Source organism: Salarias fasciatus, chromosome 23 (genome assembly GCF_902148845.1).
Source record: "Salarias fasciatus chromosome 23, fSalaFa1.1, whole genome shotgun sequence".
NCBI lineage: Eukaryota > Metazoa > Chordata > Actinopteri > Blenniiformes > Blenniidae > Salarias > Salarias fasciatus.
The window spans coordinates 22,215,216-22,238,234 of record NC_043766.1 but is presented as its reverse complement, the minus strand read 5'-3'; the positions used below and the strand labels follow the sequence as shown (position 1 = coordinate 22,238,234).

At 39.3% G+C, this 23,019-nt stretch overlaps 1 protein-coding gene and 1 long non-coding RNA gene across 9 annotated transcripts in view; one reads left to right on the top strand and one right to left on the bottom strand.

Annotated features, from left to right (window-relative positions):
* Positions 1-65: 65 nt before the first annotated feature.
* Positions 66-7,113, top strand: LOC115381337 (uncharacterized). The gene is made up of 3 exons (XR_003930414.1): positions 66-371; positions 5,487-5,489; positions 7,104-7,113. It is a non-coding gene; the product is annotated as an uncharacterized LOC115381337 (long non-coding RNA).
* A 3,511-nt stretch (positions 7,114-10,624) lies between these two features.
* celf5a (cugbp, Elav-like family member 5a) overlaps positions 10,625-23,019 on the bottom strand; it is a 194,631-nt gene continuing 182,236 nt past the window's right edge. For 5 of the 8 annotated variants that reach the window (XM_030082628.1, XM_030082624.1, XM_030082625.1 and 2 more), the window contains exons 8-12: positions 16,826-17,038; positions 16,414-16,506; positions 14,627-14,770; positions 11,941-12,104; positions 10,625-11,418 (exon numbers count right to left, since the gene is read on the bottom strand). In XM_030082628.1, coding sequence (XP_029938488.1) covers positions 11,977-12,104; positions 14,627-14,770; positions 16,414-16,506; positions 16,826-17,038 — 578 coding nt within the window. In that variant the 3' untranslated portion in view covers positions 10,625-11,418; positions 11,941-11,976. The remainder of the gene's footprint in view (positions 11,419-11,940; positions 12,105-14,626; positions 14,771-16,413; positions 16,507-16,825; positions 17,039-23,019) is intronic. The other 3 variants (XM_030082627.1, XM_030082631.1, XM_030082632.1) reach the window with 1 other exon arrangement.

Here is a 23,019-nt window from a genome sequence, read left to right as displayed (position 1 = left end):
GTTCGCAATGTTGACATCTTTTTCCATTTTTCTGTTTTTTTTTTTTTTTCATCCGAAAAATTTATAAACAGTGAGAGTTTCACATTTTGCATTTTCTGTGGATTCACAAATGCACATTTTGAAAACAAACATTGTTACATATAAATTTTAGGATTCGGTTTCCAATATCTGTCAGCGTCACATTGTTGCTAATGATTGGTTGATAGTGGTTCCCTAAAAACTCAGTGAGTTAAATGTAAATATTTCGTGTTTCTAAGATCAACTACAGCTTCTGACTATACTCCTAAAAACTTCACTGTGAAGTTAAAATATCTCTCCCAGCAGATTGTTCCTTGTAATGCATTGAGCCATACAGCTTCCAGATCTTTTATGTAACTATAATACAAGAAAACACATCACAGAGTTTTAACTGCAAATTTTGTGTATTTAAAGTGCATTTTCTCTTCTTTCATCTGTTGTTTCAGTAATAGGCGTGCTAAATACACAGGATCCAACAACAGTTTGTAAAAACTACCTATCCATAATGTATGATGTGTCTGGGATATTCACCCTTTCTGCCAGGACTCATTTTCTGTGAAACACTCCCTCTTCAAGCTGTTTGGCTTCCTGTTTTTAAAGGTTAAAAAACACAGATCTTTATATAATAATATATTAAAAGAGTGTGTATATATATATAAATGTATATGTTTTATATTGTGTACATTTGCCTGTGTATAGATGTTTTAACTGTAATATGTTTTACATTTGTTGTGTTTAGTAGGCTATTTGGTGTCATTGTAAGAAAAGTAAACTAATATGTGTTGTGCTGTACCTATAATTTTCTGTATTAAAGTGTTGGACACTCCAGACTTCAAGTTGAGTCCCCCGTTTTGTCACTTCACCCAGAATTTGTTATATTTGATTGGAAACTGTGATTTTTCTCTTTGAGAATTTCTTCATTATAATTGATTTGAGGCTATACTAACTGTATCCAAACAGACTGTGAGATCAGGGGGGGAATAAAGATTTCACCAACTGTTTTGCTGTAGCAGCAATTTCCCCACCTGCAATGCCAGCTCTGTCCTGGTGGTGTCCTCAGTCAATAAGGCCTGACAGCTCACAGTCTAAAGACAGTTTTGACAAGCTGGCTGTGTAGCTGTAGGGATCCACAGTATGTTCTCAGTCCCCTGTGTAAATGTTACCTCTGAGTGCTGAGCTGGCTGCTGGCTTTGCTTTTGTCTGCCAGAGCGCTGCATGGCTCCAAATAGGATTTAGTCTGTGCTTAACACCAGGTTCGAGTCAACAACAACGGCACACAATGCTGATATTTGCACTATATATGAACACTGAGCCTTATGATTCAACACAGGGGCCATGATCAGTTTTTATTGCCATTAAAAATGCAATTATGAAAGCTCGTGCACACTCTTTATGACGACATTAAGAATTAATGCTCAGTGATGATCTGTAGACGTGGAGGTAATTTATATTTTTAATCAAGTTAAAGGTATTCTGATCCTAATAAGTGTGAGTGACAGCATGTTTCATCACATATGCAGTCACATCTAATCTCCCCGTGTTCCATTTCTTCAAATAAAGACAACACACATGGGAACCACATGAAACAGGAGGTATGTCGATAAAATGCCTCATAATTTTTCACTTCCTTACATGTGAAGCTCATTCCAGACGGCCTAAATCAGGCTTTTCTTTGATGACTTCTTCATCTCATTTTTAATATTAGGAGGAAGCAGTAAGAAGAGTCAGGTAATAAGAGATCGTCACAGTTTCATCCTAATTTTGTTCATTTCCTCAATTTACCAGAAAATACTAAAACCCCAAGTTTCCTGATTTCCATATAAAGCATACTGAGACTCTTAAAAGTTAAAAATGTGCAACAGAAGTAAAAACCACATTCCGTTTAATTCTTCTAACAACAGCTTGCAAAGTGAGTAATGAAGAGACCATTTGCTGGTGTTTCTGAAAGGAAGTGTTTTCTTTTTCTATGTTGGATGGAAAACTGTAGCTGCTCAATAGTTCTGGATCTTCTCATGATGTGCCAGCAGTTTTCTCCTGAAGCATCTCAGTTTATTGCAATGCCAATTCTCTTGCACTGTACATCCATGCTGCTGCGACGGAAGCTGTTTGCACTCCAGAATTGCATTGCTGATGCAGGTAAATTAAAGTTTTCCTCACTGGGAGCCAGTGGGTGCATTTTAGTATCAGTGGTAGTTTTCGAATCTGCTCACATCATAGGTATTGCTCACACATGGCTTTGTCTTTTGCAGGGTGAGTTTTTATTTGCATGTCTCGTTCATACAATGAACTCCTTTCACAAAAGTTTTAGAAGTGTTCCTGAGTTTATATTGTAGTTCCTAGTACAAATTCATGACTATTCTTAATACAGTAAAGCCCAAAGGCTCAAAATTATTAACATCCATTATTAAATCTTGCCTTTGTCAATTGCACCCAGAACTCTATCCAGACTGTCTGAATCATTTGGTGATAACATGAACTGTAGATTGTTACAGCTTTCACTTTGTTGCAAATAAGGTTTTTTTTTTTTTGTCATTTATGCCACACAGTCACATATTTTTTAATATTGGTCAACCACTGCTAATGTTTTCCCAAGAGTTTATAACGTGCTCTTTCATTGCCCTTTCAGTTTATCTGTGTCTCCTAATTATTTGCAAAATGCTTATTCAGCTTTGCATTTATAAGCTTCACTGGTAGCAAAGACGAGATGAGCCTTTTTTGATCATAAAACAGTAAGAGGCTGCTGCTGTGAAGAAAATTTAGACTAAAGATTTACAGATCAAGGCATCCAGTGTTTATTTAGCATTTTTCACATTGTTCCAGATTTGATGGGGGCTGGGGTTAAATATTCCTATTTCATGGAATTAATTCTGCACGACATTCCAGGTGTGGTTATGATTAATTAAAATTAAGAGTAATTATTTCAATAACTATTCTTAGCTTATATGCATTTTAGGCAGTCTTGTTAGAATAAACTAGTGTTTGATGCTTTTTATTCTGTAAACCTGCCAGTTATAGTCTTAGAAATAAGAATAACTTATGCATATATTTGGTAAAGGTATGGGGTCAACTATTATCTACTAACTACTGCTTAGCGGTACGTGGTATAGTAGTTCACACGTTCATCTCATAGCAGGAATGTTGTGGATTCCAGTCCAGACAGAATCATTCTGTGTGAAGTCTGCATGTTCTCCCAAAGTCTAAAAACATGCATTTGAGGTCAATTGGTCACTTTGAATCACCTGTAAGTGTAAACGTCAGTGTCTCTCTGGACTGAGAGTCAGTGCAGGTTTCCGCAGCTTTTGCTTGCTGTTTGGGATCAGCTCCAGTGCCCTGTGACCTTGAATTGATTATGGTGGTATTGAAGATTGGTGGTAAAACAAATTGTAATTCCTCTAGATATAAAAAAAAAAATGTTGATGATTATATTTTATGGAAATCAAATCAAGTCACTGTTTTACTGTTTGTTTTTTAAGTAAAACATCTGTATCAAAACTGCTTTCTGACATTTCTCAATAACATCTAATGAATCTAATAAAGAATTTATTTTGTCTTGTTTCTAACTGGTACTTACCGTATGTTCGCAACCAAGTGTATGAAAACCTGTCTTTCTGCTGAACCTCAGTTGAGAATCAATGACAGTCACACAGCATGGCCTCACATTTCGCCATTTCAAAACAAAGCTTAAAAAGATTCAAGTCTGGTCATGATTCGTGTCGTCTGCTGAGCAGCCTTCTGACAGCACTGGCAGGCAGTACAGGCAGCGCGCCTTATATAATAACCTCATGTGAAATCACCCTCTCGGTGTGTTGAAAAGCAGTGAGCTTCTTCACAACTTCTGCACGCTTTAAATTTGGAATAGTCATCCTTTCACTGACGGACAGTGAATACATACTGTACATTTTTTAAAAGGAATTGGAAAGGGGAGAATGTGTTGAAGCTCTCTCCAGACTGGAGAGGAACACAGCACATGTGCTCGCTTCCAGAGTCGACAGCATGTAGCATGTTAGCAGGACACGGAACTGAGGAGACTGCTTGTCCATCCTCTTGAAGCCATCCTGCCTTGACTTTCCCTTGTAAACAAGGACAATTACAAAGCTAATGAGTTGAGGGGAAAAAAAGGGGTGAGTGATTGATACTCTCAATGGGGAAATTAATTTGATATTAATAGAGCACTTGGCAAGATAAATAGATAGTGGTGTGTGAGTCCTCTCCTTGATTGATAATGGATAGATTGATGGCTGTCTTAATGCAAAATGTTCCTTAGACATAAATGAGGTGGCCTTGATGAGGAGATATTTTACTATCATTAGATGATCAAGTGTGTTCAGATCATTAAATGGCTCACATGGACTTGGATTTTCACAAACATTATAAACAAAGACTTGAGGCCTCGGCGCAGGAGTTTGCTTGGTTTTACTGAGAATGAAATCACCCCGAACAGCGGCTAATGTAGAGGAAGAATAGTGAATGTGACATGAAACATGTTACATGACGCACATTCTGGCAGCTCAGGCTCCCGTTTGATTTATTGAGGCTAAATGATGCAGAAGATGTTGGTCAGCCATCATTGTGAACTCATTCAGCTGCCCTTGTGAGATTGTGTTTGCTCCTCAAATGATCACCTTGCATCATTCTTCCAGCTCCTGATGGCTCGTAACCCTAACCTTCTGTGCTGAAGCATTTTGCTTAATGATGCACTCACTGTCTGATTGTAGCGCCGCGAAAGAAGACGTCCAACACACGTGCGCGCACGCGAACACACACACACACACGCGCGCGCACACACACACACGCACACACAGTGCACCCTGTTTCATGGGTCACTGCTGCAGAACAAAGAGTGAGAAGTTATTCATTTCTCAGGGAGTTGGCATGAGCACATATAGATGTGCGTGTGCGTGTGTCTGTGTCTGTGTGTGTGTGGCTTTTCTTGGGCTTCTCCTTGCTGCAATTATACAGCTATCTCTTACTGCAGGCTCTCTCATACCTGACCAACGCGATCTTTCTGTGTCTCTTCAATAATCAGAGTGACAGCAAGCAACTAGACATATCTCACCCAGTGGCTCACAGCAGAATGGGTATTGACCTACATATCAAATCATACACTCCTGGTTTGTGCGATAGAGTTGGGGGGGCGGTGAGGTGGGGGGGAGCATTTCATGATTGGCAGTGCTACTTCAGTAAACACATTGCATCCCCAGGGCTTCTGCCTCTTCATATGTATTCACAGTTAGAGGTAAAATAAGAAAAACGCTCTGCAGATTCAACAAGCTTGGACTTCCTGCCGTTTCAGCACTGCTTTCCTCTGCTACTGTAACAGTAGGGAACAGCTGAGAGCACCTGGTTGTCTGTGTGTGTATTTTTATTAACGAGTGTGTGTCACCAAACTTTTAACAAATGGCCCCCCAGCACCCTGACGCCCTGAAAAACCCAGCTCGGAAATTAAGCATCTGCATCATAAATCTTAGAAAGTTACAATAATTTGCAATTCACTCCCTCATCAAAGGCAATATTACCCTAATTTATTATCTCCCGGCACGAGGGGTGCGCAAAGGCCGTGGAGATAAGAGTTTATCAGGAGGGGGATTGATTTTCATTAACTGATTGTAATAAAGATGAACTGCCTGCCGCGCACACTGACCAAGAGCCACACTTTATTGTAATTGGGACAATTTATTTCATGAGCCAGTGGCTCAACTTTTTTGCCCCTCCCATTTTTTCCTCCATATCTGTCACTGCTCTGCAAAATGTGAATGTAGTGCCTCCGCTGTACTGCTGCTTTCGCTACGCTGAGTCGCAGTGTATGAAGACTGTGATTACTAGATGTATCTGGAGACGCAATTCAGCTTTCAACAGATGCTGCATAAGATTTACCAGGTTTCCTCAAAGCAGTGCGGCAGTTTTGTAAACCTGATTGATACTCAATGTCTTGCGTATATCAACTTATTACTTTCTGCTTGTCAAAGCATTATTTGTTCCCCTGCCTGTCTCACGCAGCCTTTCCATGACATCTCCCCACGGAGAAATGCATGATGTTTATGTGTGGCTTTATTTCAGTGTGTTCTGTTCCCTTCACATGTTGTCCTGACACATATTTAATGCTTCTGCCTGCAGCAAAGAAGCACCAGGTGATCTGCTAACTGGGAAAATCTTTGGTCTCCAAGCTGACAAATCATCACAATCCTCTTTTATATACTGCACCACTGAGTTTCCAGATGAGGAATAAATTGGTCTGTTTTTTGCCACTGCGATCTGTTCAGAAGGAGTTTGACTCTGTGAGAGCAATAGAAAACTGCCCTGTCTTACATTTCAGCCACAAAGTCTGAAAATAGAATGTTAAAATTTAATGTAAAGCGGCTTGTAAGAATTCAGTGAAGCAGTTTACTAGTGATATGTGATTTCTGTATATTAACATTTTACATGGTTCACATCGTAGATTGCTTTTTTAATCAGAAAAATGCACTGCCAATTTCAGTCTTGCACTACAACAGAGATACCAGGAAAGCTGCATGTGCTTCTCTATTGGCCGGAGAGCCAAGTGCTGATGTGTCTTCGCACATTTCATAATGCTTTACTGGAACCGTAAATGACAAAGTTTTCGTTTTCCTTCCTTCTTTCTTTCTTTTTTTTTTTTATTATGTGACAGAGATTAAGATATAAATTATCCTGTAGATTCAAGATAAAAACTGGGGAAATGTATGATTGGATTCTTTCAAGTTGATTTCACAAGTATCACATAGTTTAACACTGATAAGGTATCTGTAAAAGACTGCAACAGCTGCACCACCACTCCTTATGACTGTTTAAATGCTTAAAATTCCACACAGAGAAACACAGCAGAGAAGAAAAATATCCAGTTTGAATTTTTATTGTAAAATTGGAAAAAAGGAGAGAAAGAGAGAAAAGCCCCAATAAGCATTTCTTTTTTTTTATACAGATCTTCATCTTACCATAAGCAGAAAAAAAGAAAAAAGTGGAATAAATAAATAAATAAATAAATAAATAAATAAATAAATAAATAAATAAATAAACATCAAGTTACATACTTGACCAAATAATTAATTATAAAATTAATGAATTATCAGTCATTAATATGAAGTAATCTAAGCAGCAAGTATTAAGAAATTTCAATAGGGGAAAAATGTTTGGTTTCTCAGGCTAATACAGAACATGTAGTTTTTAAAAGTTTTTGTGTATTTTTTTAACCTTTTTTTTTAATATATATATAAAAAAGATACTGCTTTCCCTGTCAGTTAATTCATGCTGTACTGACGCTGCCACAAAAACAGGTGGCGTTCTCCTTAGAAATAAACAGGAAAAAAAGAAAACAAAGTAAAAGCATTACTACCTGTAAACAGCATTTTCTCCTTTAGGTTCAAAGAATAGTACTGAGATTCCTCTTTTTGCGCCCTGTACGTCAGTAAAGTCTGCCCACAGACTCAATACTGCTGTTTCTGTTTTTGTATGCTTTGTGCTGAGAAACCAGAAAGTTAACATTTTTATAAAGCGACCCCCCCCCCCCCCACACCCCCCCCACACCCCCCGCAAACTTGAACCCTAAAACCTCTATGTACCCAAAGAAAGGTCCTGTGCTGACTTTCCATAATATACAGATATCATATTTATAATAAGCTACTATCCTTAGCATTCAAACCATAGTCAAAGAATCATATTGTTTATACGAGTAGTACCATAATCATAGTCTCTAACCCTCCCGGACCCCATTGAGCATGCTCAGAGATTGAAAGGGCACCATGGCAGCATGATAAACATTAAAAATAATATTGATAATTATAAAAATGAGAGAAAACAATGCAAAAGATTGACTTCAGCTCAACTGCATGCAGCTTAATTTAAAACAGTTTGGGGTTCATTTTTGACATTTCCTTTCTTCTTTAGCAATTCAGAGATGATAAAAAAAAAAACTCACATTATTTCTTTTTTGGGATTTCAGTGGCTTTCTTACTACTTTCTTTGAATCCTATTGTTGATATGCTCTTATAGACTCATGTACCACATATACAGCAGAAAACTCAGCCATATTTTAAAGTAGCCTCCATCCACAATCCTTTACCTTTTTAATTGCATTTGGTGAACTTTTTTTTTCTTTGGAGAATGAAATGAAGTCAACATTTTGTCAAACTCATTACATTTCAGCAACAGCTGGCATCTTTAATTTGCATTACCCAAGCTGTTGCCACGGCCAAATTTAATTTGATTTTAATAATTCAAAAAAACCTCCAGCAGAAATCCCATAAGAAAAGATTTTTTGACCGTGTGTATAACGCCCAGCCCGGCCTGGGGAAAGGAGGCCATATATCACAAGTCACAGCTTAACAAAGCTGACAGTAGACAGGAAAACCATTATTATAGCCTGAACTGGTCACCCTTCCATAATGTTAAACTACATCTCAAAATCAAATGTTTCACTGCGTAAACATTTTATAACTAACACATTTATAGCATGTTATATCTTTAAGAAATTCTGGCACACGTTTGAAGTTTGATGAGGGAATGTAGTGGATATGCTTGCATAATTTGGCAATATGTGATAAGAAAAGGCATTTTTATAAATGTTCCACCTCAGAGTCTTCATAATGGTGCAACAGAACAACATGTACAGTGAATGAAGGTAAAATTCAGGCCTATGGTGTACTGGAGATGATGTACCCGCTTTCTAGTAACACTAATCCAGCGAACCACTCAAATAAAAAGAGCAGCTGAGCCAAAGTAGCATTAAATGAGAGTGTGGAGTTATCAGGATCTGGAGAGTCATTTTGGAGGAAACATCTGTTGTACAAGCATACAGACTCATAGATGCCACATTTTCTGAGGCAGAGAATGCTGCCGTTTTCTCTTGTGAAAACTGGAGCATTGTGACGTGACTGATGAAGCACTGGTGTTTCCCAAGTTAAGAGTGATGGTCAGAGGTCTCACAGAGTCCTGAGCGCAACAAAGTCAGTTAATGGTACTTTGAGACAAAAAAAAAAAAAGAAGAAGAAAGAAAGCATAATTGAGTAAAAGTTAACTGAACAAATGAGAAATGGTCAGAAAAAAAGGTAATTGATATAAACAAGCAACTTAAGAAGAAAGATTTCATCTCGAAAGCATTGAATGTGTGTTTTGTTTTTGTGTGTGAAATATCACTACAGACCCTAGTTAAGTTAATTAATCATATCTTATATGACATGATGTGCCATGACCACACTGTATAGGAACCACGTGTGACCAATGCTAATGGTAAGCTGTCGTCTTGTTGAAGCAGCAGCAGCTGTAGCAGCTACACTTACAGGCCTGGTGCTGTCTAATTGATGGATCATTTTGCTCTTAATTTGACCTCCTAAGACTGGTAATGCCAGGCTGCTTCTCACTGTGTACACGCTCTCACTGTGCTATTTTACCCTTTGGACAGAAAAAATATATATATACAGCTGCTCTTCACTGAAGAACTTGTACAATCTACTCTAAAACACTATTTACAGATCTTGTTGCAGCAACGTAAACCTTTAAAGTTTCTTTGCCATAATGACCTAGTCTTAAGTTCTCTCAAACTATCCCACAGGATCTTCCACCACTTTCTGATTTGGGATCTTTTCTGATACTACGCACATGAGTATAAGAGGAAAAGACTCCCATTCAGTCACAGAGAGAAAAATTAACTCTGTCACTCAGTCAATTCATTCAAAATGCCAATGTGTGATTGATTGTGCATCTTCTTGCCCTGTGGAGCTATTCCCCATCTGATCAATATCATCATTATCCTAATTATGCTGTGGTTAGCTTTGGGGCCCCTGTGAACTGATGGTCCCTATTACGAGAGAGATATGCTGGCACTTGAAGGTGAGGAAAAAGAGAAAGAGAGAGGGAGAGAGGAAGGAGGAGGAGAGACAGGAGGGGAGTCTGCTCTCGCCTGCTGAGAGCAGCTGGAGGAGCTTGGCAGTGGGAGAGGGCACGACCCGGCAGGAACCACTGTGACACACCCATGCAAATTTTTACAACTGCTGTCAGGCTCATTTGTATATTTTATTAAGCAGTTACAGATGCTGTGCTGTTTTACTGCTGCGCATCCAGCTCAGCCGGGTGGCACTTTTACCACAGTGCTTTATGGTCAGATTATCTGTAGTATCAAGGCTTTAATGATGACGAGGAATGTTTTGCAATAACGATCTGCTATGGAGCTGAGATGTTGGGACAAGAGGAGAGGACAGCGTTACCTGGCTATGCAAACTGTAGCTTTCAGATGCTTGATTTCAGTAGGTGTTTGCTGTGTCACGTTTGGCACTAGAACAGAGACTGTTTTCTTCTCCTGCTGACAAAATAACACACACACACACACAGACACACACACACACACTCTCACGCGCACACACACACACACACACAAGTCACACTTCCGAGGTGAAATGTCATAATGCAATGTAATGAAGAAATGGGTGGTAAAAGAATATATCTGAACATGCCCGAAACATTGTCTAACCCATATATTCTACGCCACTAAAATAGTATAGCTTTATTATTTTTTTATACATTTTTCTTTAAGATTTTACTATTCTCAAACCCAGTAGCTATAAATGTAAAAGGAAAAGAAATCAAAAACCCTTTGCTCTTTTTTTTTTCAACCTGAAGCTAGTATTTCTTCTTAAGTTTAACTTGTAATATTATTAGTAGTAGTTTGTAGTATTAGTATCATTAATACTATATATTACTGTTCGGAGCAATAAAAATGTTTGGTCCTTTGGTCCCTTAGGGGTGAAATATTTGCAGTTCAACTGTTGTTAATGGAAACCTCAGTGACCTCCAAGAGTCATAGTTCTCCGCTTGCTGAGAGACGGTGAGAGAATAAGAGAAAGAGGGAAAGAGAAAGAAAGTCTGTTAGTGGACATACAGAGAAGCCTCTTCTTTCCACTTGTTTTTTTGATCTTCAAGTTTTAACCCTCATTTGTCCAGTACAGTAAAAGCCACAAGCGTCTCTTTCCTTATATATGTGTGTGCATGTGTGTGAGTGTGTGTGTGTGTATAATATGTATATAGAAATCTATTTGTTGTTGCTGCTTTTTTGTTCGTTTGTTGCTTAATTGACAATTCAAGTCTCAACAAGAAAAAAAGTTCTGTTGTTCAGTCTCATCATCGCATCTTTTTTTTCCAGTGTTTTTTCTTTCCGTCTTCCTTGCACTGTGCCATCTGTTACGGTTAAGTCCTCCGGTGAAGCGCCTCCTCCTCTTCCTCTTCTTTGCCTTTTGCATCTTCTTATTGTACCACAACCCATTTCTTCATAAGTAACTGCTGATATGTCTTCAAAAATTCCTTAGGTGTTGATTTTTTTTCTCTTAAAACGTATTTTGCTTTCAAAGAAATTAAAGTTTCACTCCTCCAATAAAATCTTCACGTGTCCTCTAAAACCTGAAAAATAGAAGCAAAAAGAAAAAAGGCAATTTCAAATATCACTGCTCATTAAACTGTCAATCCAAAGATCCATTTCTTTAACCTTTGGATAGTTCAATATGGCTCTATTATACCAGCGTAATGGTCTGGAGAGAGCCAACCCACACTGGCTTACCAATCAATCTTTGTCAATCACAATGATGACAGATTTTACCATAATTAATATGCCTGCTGTGCTGCATATGAAATCAGACTCTTATCTCTGCAGCTATTACAACTTTTGGCTCATGTGAATGTAAGGCTTTAGTGAGAACTTACTACAGTGTATCGACTGCTTATCTGTCGAACAGATAGAAATCTATAAGCCTTTAAATTCAGGATATCATTAGGAGTCAGGAGGGCAGCTTCCATCCATGGGCACGGGGAGGAAATTCTGCTAACACTATTTCAACTGAGCTGAATCTTGAATTTACACAGAAACAATGGTGAGGATCAAAATGGTACAATTGTGACAGCTCTCAAATGTTACAGGGTGCTCACCTGTGCTGCTGCAATGAATACTGAAGGTAGGCTGTGTCAGTAAGGGCGGCTGGCATCCTTCGGTCTCTTTAGCTGGACTTTCAACCTCTTCATTCCGATCTGAAAGCCATTCATGGCTTGAATAGCTGCCTGTGCACTCGCAGGGTTGTCAAAGCTCACAAAACCTGTGGGGGGAAGAAAGAACAGGTTCATTAAAGCTAATTGAGAATAGGTAGGAGGTGAGACGTTAGGAGGGGTTCACAGCACATTACTAAGGTGGAGCCAGGAGAAGCAAGTTGACAAAAAGGTTAAAGATGGAAAAAAAAAAGATCTCTAAATTCTCTCTCAGCACGACCACCATCACCTGTCCACCTCCTGTAGGAATCTAGACGGTGCTGCTGAAGCAGCAGCTACCTCTCAGCTGTGACACTAATTTAAGAAGTTGAATTTTGAAGGAACAGAAACACACATTTTTTTTTCTCAGGTTAATATATCCGAAGGGTTAAACAATGCGTTCCAACTGTGTTTCAACCAGCTGCTTTGGTGCAAGATAACAGACATGGCGCAGCACTAAATGCAACAAGTATGAGGCCGTTACTGTTAAGACATCATTCTCTCCCCATGTTGTCTCCTGGCTGACTGTTTTTGTTTGGATGGAAAGTCATTTCAAGCTGTTTTGTGGTCCTTCGGAGAGATATGTGGGGAAGTTAGACACGTCTCGAACTTCACAGTGTTGTACTGATACAACTGGTGAATATGGGAAAAGAGCAAGATGCAAAGAATCAGTCTGATTAAAAAATAAAGACAATATAAAATAATTTAAATCGTGCATTCTTTTTTCCATTTGGTTTTTTGATTGACTGATTACTGGTTTTGACTTTATGGCATTCCCACTTTTAATTATTAGTGGAATTTCCTGACAAGAACAATTAATGAGTCACAGCACAAAGCAGTTTAATCAAAGCATGAAACAAACACAGCCCGTCATCGGGAGACGAGAGGGCTGCAAACACAAAAGCTCCACAGTGTGCAAGAACACCCATTTCATGTAAAACATCCTGAACCCACCATGTGTAAAAAAAAAAAAAAAAGCCTTGAGAATTCAGTGACCAGAAACTGCACTGGAGTGTGTCTCCACTGGATGCACTCCCCTGTGTGTCTGTGGCATCATTAGAAACAGTTGATGACCCATGAAAAACAGCAGGAGCCTCTGCACGCTGCAGCCGCCTGGGAGAGAGGCTGATGCGTCTGCAAGACTCAGGTTTGGTCCATTAGGGTGAAAGTTTGGCAGTAAGAAGGGATGCTGGACTAAAGTATAAAAGCAAGGAAAACAGGTAAACCCATAACCTGCCATTAGAGACACACATAATGCTGGCAGGGGGGATGAGATGGAAAGGGGATGCAAGCTTAGAGCTTTAAACCCTCGGCTCAGTCCTGTCACAGATTACATGTTTGCTTTCTCTCCTTCTCAGTGTTTTCTTGTCAGTTGCATCCCATCAATCTCAGTTTATCCCCTCTTTCTCCCTTCCAGATTAATTACAGCAGTGTGCTCCCTCCTTCCCCGGACCTAACATTATGTTGTAAATGCATAGTGTATAAGTCAATACAGCAAATAGCTCTTCTTTCATGAATTTATATCTTATTAAGTCCTCCTGAGGGGGGAGGGACTGGTGATCAATTTTGCCCAGGGCCCTGTGGTTCCCTGAAGTGAAAACAAATGCTGATCCATAATTGTCCTTTGCCTCCCTTCCCCTCAACCATTGCTGCCTGCTTCCACAAAGTTTTTCTAAGCCCTGTGGCTGGTTGGTGTGTGTAGGCTGACGGAGCTAAATAGGACAGGAGGTGTGTGAATCAGCCTCAGCAGTACGGGTATTGACAGATATTGGGGTTACAGAGCAGCGTAGAGGATGCTGATGCAGCACCTCCAGGTTTCCAGGTCACACAGCTGCCAAACAGAAACAAGGACATGCAGTCTGATCGACTGCATCATGGCTAGTTTGGCTACAATGTACTCAGCACATTTTATTTCTCTACAGCACTGATGCCAAAACACAACAGTCATCAAAATGCAAATTCAGGTCAGTCAGTCATGGAGATGATCCTTTCTGTCTGCTGCTGGGCGATACATGTCTACAGCTCTCTGTAAAACAAAAAGTGCCCCTTTGCTGTCAATTAATACAATCAGATGCTTCATGTTTATTATCATGAACAATCAGCCAAAGCCATCACAATAGTATGGCAATCACAGAGAGTTTATCAACAACATGGAGACTGTCTGGAGGTCTGAGGCTTTTCCTTCAAAAGCTGCATGCAAGTATGCTGCGAAACCAAAATGTGAACAAAAAACAGGTCACCAAATACAAATCTTCTTTGTGCATTTGCTTATTTTATGTAAAACAACAATAAAATGAAAAACTTTTAATACGTTTTTGTTGAAAGTATATTTGCTTTACTGCCTAAAATTCAATAGCCATTACTGTGAAAGTTAGACAATATGTAATAAAAAGATGAGAAACTCTTCAGCATGAAACAAAACATGTAGCCTCTGTCAAAGTGTGTTAACTGTGGGAGTTTCTCTCTTCATATGTGAAAGTTAGCAGCACCGTTGACTTGAAAATGACACAATATTCAATGATGCAATACAACATTAGTCTCACACTGTGTCTCACCCGCCTAACTATGTAGTGAGTCGTGGTGAGAAACTTACCAAAGCACTTGCTCTGGTTAGTTGCCCGGTCCATGAAGACTTTAGAAGAGATTACGGTACCGAAGGGCAAAAACATCTGCATGAGTTCATTGTCTCCAAACTCCTGTGGCAGGTGGTAAATGAACAAGTTACAACCCTCCGGACCTGCAGACGTCCCGCAGGAGGCAGAGAGAGAAAGACAGAGAGAGAGTTTGATGAAAATCGGGAGAGAAATGCCGCTGTGAATTTGTTATTTTCATCTATGCAGTCTCACATCTGACTCATATAATTGGATAAGTGAAAAGAGCTGTCTTGGACATCTGTGATGCAATCAGCTATAAACCATCACTGCCCTTAAACACACAAAAGAGAAAGTGTTTCACTTTGATTTGCTAATACCGTGTGACTGACAATACATTACGTAGATATAAATTGGTATTTACATCGACCCAACTCTGCAGATTAAATGTGACTCTATGGTGAGATAAATCTGGATGACTGATCACATCATTTGATGCTAAGAAAGTACAATATATTTGAACATGATTTTCCTCCCATTCTCTCAGTCTATGCACATCTGAAACTTTTCCATAATGGAACTGTCTGTGTTTCACTGAGGGTAAAATAGCAAGAAATGTATAAAGAGGTGTGTGAATATAACAGTAACAATGTATAACAATTTACATATTTAATATTTAAAGCTAAATGCTTTATTATCTTCATCCAAGATAACGGTATTATAGGTACACCATGTTTGGTGATATTATACTTATTGTCCAGGTTTTACCATAGTTCAAAAGTATTGTATGTGAATCACAGTTTGAATTTGCAATATCTGCAACAAGATGTGGTTAACAGAATGTAAATTTACATATTTTTAAATGTTTTAAAAACTGATACAGACACTGCTAATTCTCCAAAACACTTCTTGTAAAAGTAAAGATGAGACAGCTGGTGATCCCGACAACATTCAAAAGCTACAAGAAACCATAGGAATAGGAGCACAAGTACAAGTCATTATAGTGGCCTCAGGACTTCTGCAGGAAAATCATCAGACGGCAGACAAGTTGCTTGCAATCAGCTAGTCACCCATTTTTAATAAGCCAGTCCTGATATCAGATTTCAAGAATACGGGGCATATGCGCAAAGTGCTTTCCAGACTTAAGTACATGCAAATACACACAGAAATATAAACTTTAAGTGTCTGTATAATTTATATACAGGATCTTCTGCTGAAAGTAAACAATAAACAGTAACATTGAAAATCTTCTGAAAATTGACATTTGGAATTTTCTGGAAAAGGGGAGCGGAAACATTCAATAACACAATAATAGAGCTTCAAAACTGAAAATAGACAACTCAAATTTTCATTGGAGAGATTAACTACATGTCCATTGCTGTATAACTACATACCAAAAAACTTGCTTAACAAACTTTGCTGATTTCCAGCTTTCCTTCTGTGACTTTTAAGCATGCATAAACATCTGATTAAAGTTAAAAGGCTTTAAAGTGAATTTATTCAGTCATCCACAACACGCCTTCAGCTATATCTTCATACTTTCTGTCTGACAAATGAAACATTAATCAGTAAAAAGCACTGTCCATGAAACAACTTTAGTTTCAAGTTAAATTTATTGTTCAGTAGTAGTACCTTGTATGACTGAGACACATTTAGACAACATATATTTTTTTAAACCAGCAGTCCCAATTTTCCATACACTTCATTTTTTTGTAAATTTTCTCCATCTATGTTGTTGCATTACAGGAGATAAGATGTGTGAAGTGTAAAAGTAATAATGTTCTCTCACCCTCACCTTCTCTCTGCTGCTGCTGCTGGATGACCTGGGGTGGCTGGGGCAGTGTTTGGCCGATGGGAGTCAGCGTGGTGGCAGGGTAGATTGCTGCAGACAGGAAAAAAAAAAGAGAAGGACAAAAAAGAGGAAGTGAGTTTAGAAAGAGAGGAGTGCAAAAAGAGCGTACCCACAGAGAATGGTGTCAAGGATAGTTAAGGTCGATCAAACGAATGCAACGTGTAATCAAAGCCTCTCTGATGTTGTGTTCTGAGGCACTGTCCTACACAGTCTGAATACTTACAGCCTTGCGCTCCTACAGTAAACACCCTCCAGTAATTGCCTCATAGCTGCTATTCATTTAGCATTTACGACCACGTGTAAAATCTTGGCGATACAGAGCAGTGAACAAAGTGCTCCTGAATCTGACCTGTGTATTGCTGTACACCGGTGAAGGCTTGCTGGAGGGTGTCAGCAGCCGTGGGGCTCTGGGTGGAGTAGGGAGGCAGGCCGTTGGTGTATACGGTCTCCACGGCGGGGTGTCCGTTGGGCTGATGAGGGATGCCGGTGAATCCGTTGACAATGGGTGTGACGATGCTGGGCACGGCAGAGGTGGTGATGTTGGCTGGTGGAGAACTAAGGCCTGCTGGGAAAAATTTTGCACTGTAACTGGATCACAAGCCTCCCATCTGCTTGGCTCTACATGATACCACAAAGTGGTTAAAATCTCAAGACATATGCAGGTGAACACATAGACATGCTGTTTTGTTGTGTGCAGAAAAAAAAAACAAAGCGTGGAGCGCACACACACACACACACACACACACACACACACACACACACACACACAGTAAACACACAAAGCGTGTGACCAAAAGCAGCACTGCATCTTCTCTCTAATGCAAGGACACGGGTACGACGTGAGTCTGTCACATATCCACCGTTTGTCGTGACACATCCTGCTGGATAGCTGGGAAGTCAACCTGTGAAAAATGAGCCTGTCTGTAGTGTTTGTGCGATACCCTGCTGGCTCCTACTGCTCAAGATGATGAAACCACTATGCAACTTCTGAGAGAAAAAAAAAGGAAAAAAAGGAGAAAAAGATCTGCACTAGATAGAAGCAGATTACAGAGGAAGATTTGCTTGAGCGAGCAGGTAGCAATACACAAAGATGCCTTTTACTTTTATACATCACGAAAAAAACCAAGACAAAAAAACAACAGTTGGCAGCTTGACAAATGGGCGGGTCATAACATATATGGTAGAAGCGTGAAAGGCAGCTGCAGAATGAGTTGAATCGAAATTGGATACTCCCTGTTGTCTTTCGCTCAATGCATTTTAAAAGGACGCTCCTTTGGAAAGTGCTTCCAATTATGCCGGGGATGTCAAAGTACCCATTCTGAGCAGAATCTCACTTTGTGATGTCTCTCTTAAAGGGCTCGTCCGTGGCAAAGCATCCTAGCCCACTGAAGTACAGCTCCCCTGAGGACCACCTCTCAATCTGGAAACCCCTCGCCTTGATTGAACAGAAAACCCAGGTTGTCACGGAAACCCTTAAGCATGCCATGTGCCCGCAATCCGGTACCTCAATGAGGAAGCCCTTGTGACTGGTGGTTAAGATAAACAATCACACTCTGTATACACAAAACATAAGCTGAGGTTTATGCTAATGCAGTGGTAAATATGCATACATACTGAACCCTCCCAGCACTGAGGTATTACATGCAATTACTTTTCCACCTTTCTACTTATTATTCCTCCTCTCTTTTCCTTATCTTTCTTTAACTTTGAGTTCATTCATTTGGTTCCATTCCTTCACTTTCTTTTCCAATCAACTTGTCTTCCTTCCTTTCCACTTCTTTTTTCTTTTATCTCCTTTTTCTTTAGATGCTTTGTTTTGTTATCCCTCCCTTTATTTAATTTCCTTGAATTTGCTTCCTTTATTTTAATTTCTTTATTTTCTTCTGTTGTCCTTTCCTTCATCTAAGTTAATTTCTTCATCTTCCGTTTCATTCCTTTTTATTTCCATTTCCTTTGCTGTCTTTTCTGTACCAATTCCTTATTGTGTTGTTTTCACTTATTTCATTTCTAAATATTTTACTCCTGAGTTTTATTTTCCTTCAGTCTTACAGTTCCTTTCCTTTCCTTTCCTTTCCTTTCCTTTCCTTTCCTTTCCTTTCCTTTCCTTTCCTTTCCTTTCCTTTCATTTCCTTTCCTTCCCTTCTTCTCTCCCTGGTTCAGCATTTAAGCCATAAGGAGGCTGACAGTTTGGTAGGCAACTACGGTGACCATGGGAATTGCCTGGTCCAGTGAGAGCTGCTGTGTCTTTTGCACTGGTTCCCCTTTTTTTTTTTTTATTTTATTTTATGAAGCCTCCCCACAATTGCTTGTTTCCCGCAGAGTTGTGATGAATTAGACTGCAGCTTCAGCCCATTCTCCTACCAGGACCCAGGAGACTGCTGCTCCTATTCTGAGGGCTAGAGACAGCGAGTCTGCTCGGGCCACACGCACTCTACTGTACCACCAGATAATGCACCCTCTCCATCATCAGGCAAATTCATTTTCCAAGACTTAGCGGTGCCGCGGGAGCACATGTCCATGTATGTGTAGTAGCTGTAGTGATAGTAGGAGTACTGGTAGCCATAGTGGGTGGTTCTGTGGACCACTTCTGTGCAATATAGAAGTTTGACGGTCAAAGGTAGAATCTCACACCTGTGATTAAGGAAAACCAATGACAAAGGCAACAGTTGCGGGCTTATGAGTCCAGCCCAAATATCATTACGGAGATGTCACAGTAGGAAATGAGCATGAAAATCTGAGGGATGAAATCATATAATTCATCGAGCTGGCCAAGTATTACTTATTTAAGAAGAAGTAGACTGCATTTAGCTGTATAAAGATATCATATATCATAACTTTAATTCTGAAAATAAATAGTTTATACTGACTTGTATAAAACATGTGCATTCTACTTGGAATTTTTATTTAGGAAGGAAAGACCAAGCTTGGTAATCGATCATTATTGATGTCAATAGAGTTTTCTTATATTTGTAAATCTCTACTGCTTCAGTATTGATAAATGTTTCTGTCACCTTCTTTGATCCTTTCACTGTAAATCTGAATACCGCTCATGGAGGTTAAAACAACAAGAGCGTTTGGAAGAAAAGGGTTTAAAGGGTGAGGGGTTTGAATCTCGCTTGTGTACACAGGAGTGGCTCCTTGCTTGTAGGTCTTAATTCAGTAAACAAATTTCTCTGTATTTCTGTTTACAAGACAAAAAAAAAATCTGTCCCAGTCCTAAAATTACTGACAAATCTATAATAAAGAATGTTCTCGTTCATCACATACGTCACTGGATCATGCATGTACCAAGCTTGTGATGCACAAAACAAACAAAAAAAGAAAGAAAAAAACAAAACAAAACAAAAATCAAAACAATATTGACATGGACACTAAATTATAAATTAAGAAAAAAATTCAAACATTCCACTGCTTTAGTAGTCCAAAGTCTCAGAGTGGAGGAGTCTCAAAGAGTTCCTGTCAGTCGCAATGGCTTGGCATTTCCCATCCTGAACTAGAGCATAACCACACATTTTCATTTTATACCTCAGTGGACATATAGTTCTTGCATTGTGGAAAATTGTATTCATAGCCTGTTTACAATGCACACATGAGAGTGTCTATATACATGTAGCTGTCAGGGTGCGCAGTGTATTTCGGCCTGTAATAATGACATGTTCCCCCACTCTGGCATGGGTGAATACAAATCTACAGGACAGCAGATTACATATTGCATAGGCATCTCTTAACTACCAGTCTCCATTCTTTATTACGGCATAAAGGACGGCTACACGGTTAAACAGTATGTATACGTATATGTCACACTGCACATACTGTATTTATGTTGGGAAGCAAAATTACATTCATATTCTGGCAGGCTTCCTCTTAGATGGGAAAACTGTTGATTTGCTCCTTGCAATGATTGCCTCACGAAAGTAGTCTTCACTTGCGACAGAAGTATTTATTATGCTAATTATACATTCAAATCAACGAGGAATGCTATACCCGTACTGGAGAGTGCAGTCATTAGCACAAGGACTGTCTTTTGCTGGAACAAGTAATAAGCACTCAAAACAGATGCTTTCATCTAACTGATTTAAAATGTGATGCATTTAGAGTGAAAGAGAAAATGTCTGTCTGCAATGAATAATAAATCTGGCTATGGGGAGGGCAGCTTTTTCAAAGGCCAGTAGGCATACTGAGAAGATCTCTGTGACTTTGAAACCTGCCCTTTAGAAAGGTAATAAGTATCTAGTTTAAAGAAAATCAATTTTGATGCAAAATGCATTTGTGGATTAGTGTCTTATATTTCAACTCAGTAAACACTTGTTTCATATAGAACACGTAAAAAAAAAAGAGGAAAAAGTGATGGGACTGAGGCACAGTGCGCTGTGTGTTAGATAATATATTATTGATGCTAATGATGTAATTCATTACTACTTGGATGTAAAAATCAGCTTCCGCTTAATGTTTTTAAATGCTTTGACCCAATACAACAATGATCAGTTAATTCTATCTGAATTCTGTATATTGTGAGTCAAAGCTTGAGCTACAAAAAGGTTCAGGTTTCTTGCAGTGCTGATGAAGAGTTATGTAGTTTTAGCTCCAAATGTCCAAATCAACATCTCACCAAGACCAGCGACAACTTGGCAGCAGTGGCCTCATATCTCAGTAGGATGATGAGTTGTGGTCTGTAAAACACATATGCATGCCTCCCTTTGCCTATAGCGCTCATATTGTTCTCCCGACTAAATTGAGACCAAACTCGAAAACCTGAAAAGTCCTCTCACTATATGTAGTGCACCACTTGGCTGATCTATTTCCATTCTTCTAATCTCAATGACACTTCAAAGGACAAAAGGTTCAACCAAGCTGCTACTCATATATGAAACAAGGTCAACGACTATCGTGTTGGACAGGTAGAAGAAATTGGTCTCCAGGCCTTTGAGGGGCAGCACACAAAGATACTTCAAGACTGTGCAATCTATTTTTCTGTCACACTTTCAGTGTCCTATGCACATAGCCAGATGGCATTTTTAACCCACCTCTCTGAATGTAACTCAGATCCTTGCAAAAATAATTTCCAATCATTGTTGCCTTAATAAGACTTAAATATTGACTGAAATTCTGCCCTCCAACAATTATTACTTCATAAAGCAACTTTCCACACCTCTAGGTCTGTCATGCAGTCTGCTCCAGCCTCTTTCTGAGGCTAATATGCATGCAACGCACTGACCATAGCAAAGTGCATGACTTTCAGATCCCTGAGTAGACCAGTTGGGCAGCTTGTGAAGCTCCACTGCTTGCACAAACCTCAGTTTTACACATAGATCAGATTTGGTCTAAGCAAAAAGTGTGCTTTCTGCAAATCCTTGCAGGCAGTAAGGCACGGAGATAGCATATTGTCAAAAAACTACACACTTTAATTTGAGATTCATGGAATTTGTGAGGTGGCAATAGGTGCTGTTTAAACTGGCAGTTTTTTTTTTCATTTTATCAACTAAGAATGACAAAAACACACACTAACACTGTTTTATGAACATTCTAGATATAATCCTATAGAACTGATTATTAACTGAAGTCACTTATTTTAATGAAAATATACCTCTTTCCTTATTTATCTATGGTATTTATTTGTATGAGAATATATTTTCAAACTCATGTGTCTGCACAACATGTAACTAAAGCAGTGGTATTAAGAAACATTGCTGTGTCAAACAGCTCATTAGTTTCCTGGTGTTTGTCACTGCTGAAGCGTTGTGCGTTAGTGTTGTAATCGTATTTGAATCCAGCGGGGATGTTGTGGAAGATCCAGCCTGGCTGTGGGGACGTTGTCTCAGCTTCTGGAGCATTTGCACTATATTTTGTGTAATATGCACTTGTGCGTTATGTCTTCAGTGTAGAGCTCCAGTGTACAACAGAACATTAGAGGGACTTTGATTATACACTTCTCACATCCTAACAAAGCATCATTGACACCGCGTTTTCCTCACTACATACACCCAGTAGGATGCATTTCTGCCTTCCTGTCTTCGCTCACACTCACACCCGCCTCCTAAACCCCAACAGCCCCGGTTTTTCCTATTTTCCCCCCTTGCTCTCTCTTGTTTTGTTTAACTTTTATTATTTCTGCGGCACTCGGGGAGCGGCACCTGGTGAACATTATTTTCCAAAAGCTTCATCATGCATCATTGTAAGGATACATGCTCTAATCAGCTGAACCATCTGGCAAACGGCTTATGCACCATCAAGCTTAAATGCCTTGCATCTGCTGATCAAATGGATGTCTCATTGTTTTCAGAGTAACCCCCTTAACCTCTGAGCCTCTTTGTACTTTGGCCTGCTTTCAAACATGATTATTTTGATTTTACAGGGGCGATACGGATCATTTAAATTAGAGACAAATTTTCCTGTGTTTACCCTGAGAACACAAAGTCTTGTCATTTATTAAACCATCACCAGAGAGTTATGTTGCAGAGCAACGTGCGTATGAAAGACTATCAATATAAAAAAGAATAAATGTTGGACATTTAAGTGGACATCAGCCTTTCTATATGTGTATAC